The 7,590-nt window shown below is 31.8% G+C and overlaps 1 protein-coding gene across 1 annotated transcript; it reads right to left on the reverse strand.

Moving 5' to 3' along the window:
- Positions 1-201: 201 nt before the first annotated feature.
- Positions 202-942, reverse strand: LOC149181854 (uncharacterized). The gene has a single exon (XM_089416706.1). It carries the CDS (start codon positions 878-880, stop codon positions 458-460), a length of 423 nt encoding a protein of 140 aa, XP_089272832.1. The 5' UTR covers positions 881-942; the 3' UTR covers positions 202-457.
- Between the last annotated feature and the right edge of the window lie 6,648 nt (positions 943-7,590).

The following is a 7,590-nucleotide window of genomic DNA, read 5'->3' on the forward strand; positions in this document are numbered from 1 at the left end:
AAATATAAAAATAAAATTCAGATAAGAAGCTCTCTGCACATTTTCAAAATAAAAATAAAATTTGCACCAGTCCATGGTTTGTCTCCTCTCATAATCAGAGAGCTTTACAGTATTTCAGTGACAGCTTAACAAACATTATTAAATTATAATATCTGCCAAAATATTACTTAACAAATTACTATCATCATTATGACAGTAGCATAGCCAATAGAATATCAGGATATATATATAAATATATAAAATTCCCATTACATAACCATAAAATGCCAACAGAATCTCCTGATATAGATGAGCATCAGGTCAGCCCTATGATATTGAACCCAAAAGAATGTGTACACAGATAGATGCACTGCAGAGCTTTAAATAAGAGTTTATTTATTAACACAAGAAAGCAGAACACAATTAACCCAAATCATCTAAAGCCTGTAATATCCATATTTTAGCTGTTGCCATTCTTCTAAATTTCAAAGGCACTGACAGGGAAGGATTTCCCAATCCCAGCAGCACTCTTGAAGTAAATCTTACCACTGGATGGGTCATCAATGGACATCTCACAGATGGTGATCCAAAGGACCAGCTCCTTGCTCTTCACTCCAATCAGCTTCTTCATCTTGTGTTGCTCAACATAGGCACTGATCTCTGCACCATACTGGACTGTTTTCCCAATCTTTTTGAACTGGTGCTCAATCTTCTTCTTCTGCTTGAGCCACACAAAGCCAGTTTCCCTCACATATCCACATTCTTCAATCTCCTCAAGGGGCAACAGGCCCTTGGGAAGACCTACCTCTGCAAGCAATTCCATGGATTTCTGCTTGCAAATTTCACTCCCATGGTAGATTTCTGCACCAGCTCTCTGATCATTTCCAAGTTGAAGAGCCATTGTCTCTCTTTTGTTCTGCAACAGCTCTGCTATGCTCTTAATCTATTGAGAAAATGAATGGGTCCCCAAGGCTTAAATAGTTGAAAATTGTGTCATGAGAGGCCTGGAAACATCATATTAATGAAAACACGAAATTAAATTAGGTGGATTAGAAGCATGGAAATATCCAGACTGACACACATTGAAAATAAGTCAATTAGAGCCCAACTCTATCTTTCCTTCTGTTTTTGTTTTCGGTCGATTAATTTAAAAGAATGACAATAAAATTAATGACAGCGCATAGAAAATAAAACTTTAAATAATATTGACAGATTATTTTTCTCCTCCCACCCCTTATTTTCTTCATCCTCATCAATGTCTCTGTTCTCTCCTTCCACCAACTTCAACAACTTCAACCAGGACACTGACTCACTGGTATGCATTCATCTTATTACATTGCCACCTGTTAGCACTCAAAGTGTTTGGATGCTCAGTGGTTGGCCTGTAGTGATAAGGTATTAATCACTGCAAACTTTATAGAGTACCTAAGTGATAGTGCTTTGATGGTTATATTAATTGCAATGGTACATTTGACATGTTAAATTTATATGAAGTTTTGGAATTTTTTTGTTTTACTTATTACCATTTAAGTAAAATAATATAATTGAAGTAATAAAAAATGAGGTTGTCGAGTTTAGAGATGAAATAGGTTTTTTTCCCTGGCGTTTTTCCTGTTAATTTTAATCTATTTTGGGCAGATTTCTAAAAATTAGAGCTTAAGGGGTTTAATATGTAAAATGTTCGTGTTTTATAAGTTTTTCAGGGTGCTAATCTATTTATGCATTCCAAAAAATATTTTAAACATCAAAAAATCACAATTTTGTTTAAAATTGTATAACCTGTAAAAAATGTCAGACATAAAAAATTAATAATTTTATAAAAATTGTATTGTGGAATTTAAAAAAAAAATATAAAACAATTATATAAGTTATAACACAATTGTGAGAGGTTATTTTTGGTCATTATTATTATTATTCTCAACACAAAATGGTTGGGAATCACTAATGTTTATTCAATGTTCACAGAAGTTAAGTTAGGAAGATTTATGAAGGCACATGGTATGATTATATTTTTGAAAAGAATCATTAATCTTTATTCAATGTTCGCAGAAGTTAAGTTAGAAAGATTTATGAAGGCACATGGTATGATTATATTTTTGAACAAATATTTATGAAGGCACATGATATGATTATATTTTTGAAAAAAGATTTATAAAGGCTTTTTGCATAAAAAGTTAAAGAGAATTTATGAAATATCAAGTATGATTATCTTTTTTTAGGTTATTTATATATTTATTTTGGATATATTTATGTTGGTCAAATATGATTGGATTGTTTTGATTGTTTTGTGTTTTTAGTGAGTGTAATTGTTTTTTGTTTTTAATTTTTTTTATCGATTTAGAATCCCAAAGTATATTTTTATGATTTTCACACATAAAATTATGTTATGTCTTGGATACTTAAAACTATGTCAAATATCTAAATTTCTTTGAATTTATTCCTTGAAACTTCTCTAAAAAGAGAGTTGTTTTGGATAATGAATTTGTTTCTTGAAACATTTCTAAAAAGAGAATTTTTTGGAATAATCTTTATTCCACAATGTTTTACCTCACTTAAGGCTGAAGCCCATTAAAAATAGAATCTGTTATCTTTATTTATATTAATTTTTTTATCTGTATATTAGTTTGTGATCTTACTCTTGAATTAGTGTTTTATATCATTGACAAGTGGATTTCTAGCTGAAAGTAATATAATCTTGCATTAAAAAGATTTTTTTTATGCCAAAAGATTTGAAATAATTTCAGTGATGAATGATCAAAATTTTTATCACTTCTAAATCAACCAAAAAAATATAAGAATTGCATATTAATTAGAAATCAAAATTCTTATTTTACTAAATTTGAACAATGTGGAAAAAATCTAATACACAATTAAACTTGGGCGCACAGTTCACGTGGGACGGATGACTTTCCCGCTCCCCTCCCGTGTTCAAATCCTGTTGTATGACCGTGCTGCCCAGCAGCTATTGTGACTCATGTTATTAAGACCATTACACATCTGTATATATTGTAAATACTGTGAAATTATGAATCTGGGCTATATATAGCATCTATAATGAGGGACTCGCCCCCCTCGATTCAAAAAAAAAAAACTCCTTAAATAATTGTAGTTACTTTACTATTAATGTAAGATCTAACTAAAATAAGAAAGTAACTTTAAATATAAACTTATTCTTATATTTTATGAATTTTGATTATAATTTATGTTTATCTTTAATATAATTATTATTAAATATGATTTTTATTTTATATTTTTAAAATTAATAATAATTATTAAATTTTAAATTTCCATTACAATTTATATCTATTTATATTATAATTATTATTAAGTATGATTTGAAAGTTAAAATATCAATAAATTATTATAAATACCATTTTTTCCCAAATTCTTATATAATACATATTATTTTTCATAAAAGAAGTACTTTTAAAATAATTTAAGCTGCTTAAATTTAATATACATGTTTAATTTGATATTTATATTTTCTCACTTTCCATGTGAATGGATGCACTTAATTTACTATATCCGTATTGTCTTATTTATGTTTTTATGAATATTCAATTCAATTTGAATTTTAATACGCTGACATTTTCTCTCTCTTAACATTAATGCCACTGGATTACGATGTACCTAAATTTATTATACCCAGAATAGGTTTTGATTGTTTTTTCAAAGAGTTAAATTTATTATACCCAGAATAGGTTTTGATTTTTTTTTTCAAAGAGTTTAATTTGGATTTTGTAAATAATTGACATTTGTTTCTTCTCAATAACAACGCTGCTTTATTTCCAATGCATATTTATGAACATTTAATTTGGCTTGTTAAATTAGTTTTTAAATATAATTGTTCCTTAATTTTTCAAAGTATAAATTAACAAATAAATACTTTAAATGTAGGAATTATTTTTTATAGTTTAATTGTGGTTAAATTTTAAAATTTATTTTTTGTTGGTTAAAATATTAATGGTTTTAGTATTTTAAAATAATTAAAATTTAAAAAATAGCTTGTGAAAATATAATTTTATTTTGTTATTAAAAAAATGGACTCATGAAAAAACTAAGTTTTCTATTCTTTTTTATTAGAAGAATCAGCAAAGTGTACTCACTTAACCTCTTCCAAGCCATCCCATCTAGATTTGAGAGATTTGAACATGAAAATCTTGTGGTAGATAACACTTTATTTTCAAAGGGATCTCCAATTGCAGTGCTCCCAATGGGCTAAAATATAGATGTTTTTTCAGTGATTAATACCAAAATCTAAACACATTAAAAATTAGTCTTTTTCCAATTACTCAAAAAAACCAAAAGGAAAAACAAAATTTAATAATTTTCACTTAAAATGTAACGAAAATTGAATAAATATATTATATGTTAATTACACCCAAGGCGTTCTCTCTATGGAGTTGGTCGGGCAAACATTATTTGCTCCCGCCAATGTGAGAGCCCCATTTTCGTCTTCCTCCAGCGAGTGAAACTCTGACACGTGGAAAGGTTTTTCATACCCCATTTTCGCCCGTCGACAGCCCCTTCACCTGATACTGGGTTCAAATCTCCACTTGAGCCGAGAAATGGACCCACCATTGCGTCCTCGTCATGGAATTGATACGTTTATGTTAAGCGATGTAGGGGTCGTTTTAGTGAGCTCTACACAAAATGCTCAACCACGGTAATGCTTTTCAAGTTACTTGTGTTGTAAGTTTTTCTCCGACATTGTTTTTTATCACGAGATTCTCACTGCAATTTTTGTTGAGTTACAAGCACAAAAAATGTCCATCCGATTTTTGTGCTTCGATAGCAGGCCCACAATTTCCCTTTCCATTTTGCTTCCTTGTTGCAGTTATGTGGGTTTGATTCTCCACAGTTCATAATTTCGGTAGAAATTTCCCATGGGCGAGTTATTGTCGGATGAGTGCAAACTGGGCAACAATGAATGTCTAGACCCCAGACTTAGCCCAGAGATTTGAACCGTGGATCTCAATGTCACACCGATTTAGAGACTACAGGAAAACAACATGGGCAAGATCCTGGGCATTGTACTCAAAGGTGTGGTCTTTGCTTTGTAGAGACAAGTAAAAATTCGAAGGCAAAAATACACAGACACGTGCTGCTTTCTCTCACTGGATCTCTTGCATGAAAAACACAACGTGGAATAGCAGCAGGTGATGATGAGTGTTTATTGTGTTACAGGGAAACCTTGTGAATCATAATATTAATGAATCATAATATCATGTTACAGGGGTGACTTCATGTAGGGATTCAAAATTTTATTTGAGACGATGTATTTCTCCAAACATGGTTATAGATATATATTCCAAGCCTAATGAGTATGTCTGTGTGTCTCAATTTCAGAATGACTTACTACATGGTCTGCATGGTCAATGGAAAATACAGTTGAAGAAAAATTCCCTTTGTAATGCGATAACAACCAAAAATCGTTGTGTTCTGCTACATCGAAAGCATTATTTAGCCAGACATCTTAACTCCACGGGGGCTTCACTCAATGAACCTCAAACATATCAGGTGTGTTTGTGGCATATTAAACAATACCCTAAATTTGACTACATATTGGAAAGCGTCTCTAAAAATCACAGTATTTAACCCTATACCAATACGAACCCAATATACCTTCCCAATTTAAAAAATCCCTACTTTCACTAGATATTGTAGGTATCCATTTTTTCATTAACATTTTTTATAGCCCTTTACATTTTTCATTAACTTTAAGCTCCATTTTTTATACTTGCCAATATAAAAACCCTTTACCTGCTATATATCCCCCAATAAATCATGTCATATTTTCCTCAATATATATCCCCCAATATATCATGTCATTTTTTCCTCGATACATACTCCCCAATTTTAATACACGTGGTATGGTATTTCTCCCCAATGAAGTCGCCATGCTTGACTCTCACAAAATCTTAGAAATTTTTGGTGTTTGGAGACAATTTATGACACTGAAACATTTATTTTCTCTCGCGAAGTGTTTAGTTCCTAGTGAATGAGTTAAAACTATTAGTTTCACATTTTTTATTGCTTGAAAGTTGTAACATTATCTTTGATTTATTTTCTTGCAATTATTTCCTAGAAACAATAAGGGATCATGGTTTGTCCATGTGTCTTATTTTCTACCCAAAATGAAATATGAGAGACGTGAAAGAGTGAATTCTCATATGATGTCAATCGAAATGTTGGGCATGATTCCTGATCGAATCAATCTCCCTTATCAAATACTCATGAAGCTTATTCCAACCATTAGAAAATTGCGAGATATAGCTTGATATGCGCTCACTAGAAGTTATATTGATTGCCATTATGTAGGAGGTTGGGCCCTTTATAGGCACTAGATAGAGCTACATTTTGTATCGTCTTAACACATTACTGTTAGGCCCCTATACTACTAGTGTAACCCCTTATTGTTATTAGTACAACCCCCTTATTATATTGTTGTACCCATGTAGTCCCCATATTGTTATTTTTTGCCCCATAGAAGCTCACTATTGTTATTATTGTGCCCTTACCTTATTATTGTTATGTCGGCTCTGATTATATTATGACCCCTTAGACTCCTATATATAGAAAGGAGGTCTTTTCATTGGTATCATCCAATAATTGTTCATTTGTGTAATGTAAAGGAGGTTGCCCCCCTGAAGAGGCTAATTTATAAGGCATTCATTTATCTTTTCTATCTTTTTGTGAGCTGGTTTCATAACATTTGGTATGAGAGGTTTGGATTCTAGGGTTTCGCTGCTCCAAACAGGTCATCATGGAATTTTCGCTATAAGTTTTTTTCTACGACGTTTCATAAGCTCAAAAAAAAAACCCATTTGAGACGAAATCGGTTTGAACCTCGGATCCAAATTTTAGATCTTGAATCACTATATTTTCGGACATATGATCTGAGGAAGTTAGGGTTTTTACAGACTCCCGAATTACATTCCAAACAAGTGACCAGGGGAAAATCGTCATAACTGTCTCTCTGAGCATCAGATTGAAATTTCATAAGAAGTCACAGAAAGAGGACGAACTTTAGTTTCCTGTATATACTTTTCAGATCCCAAGGTCAAAACAGTGACATGTGGCACTTCATACAAGTTCGCTCTTCTGAAAAGGTATATAATCAGGTTATCTTGGGAGATTGTGCATAACTCTTTCTTGGAGAATCCAAGTTTGATCAGACTGGTGGCATTAGAAAGAGGATGTAGAGGGCTGCTGCAGGTCGCGATTTCAGAACTTGAAGATCCAAAATTACAGAGTTACAATGGTTTCAAGATTGAGCTACTAAAATCAAGAAAAAGCGACATGAGGAAGTTTGATGGCAAGGATCTGTAAATTGGATACTACAGATGGAGCAATACTTTGATCTACATGAGGTGCAACTATTACAAAAGGTATGTATTGCATCTTCATATTTAGAACCGAATCAAATTTTATGGTATAAAGGGATTTGTTCTCGTAAACCACTTGTTACGTGGTCACTTTTCACGGAGGAAATGATAGCACATTATGAGGATACAAAGAGAAACACCTTTTTTAGCTGATTGATAAATCTCAAACAAAAGCGTTCAATGGCAGAGCACATTGAGGACTTTCAAAAATTGAATATAAGGG

Source organism: Pinus tabuliformis, chromosome 3_2, assembly GCF_031772625.1.
Source record: "Pinus tabuliformis cultivar Carrire ecotype Pingquan chromosome 3_2, CPIR1, whole genome shotgun sequence".
NCBI lineage: Eukaryota > Viridiplantae > Streptophyta > Pinopsida > Pinales > Pinaceae > Pinus > Pinus tabuliformis.

Excerpts from the sequence above, each read along its gene's own strand:
- LOC149181854 (XM_089416706.1), bottom strand. The coding sequence starts at position 880 with ATGGCTCTTCAACTTGGAAATGATCAGAGAGCTGGTGCAGAAATCTAC.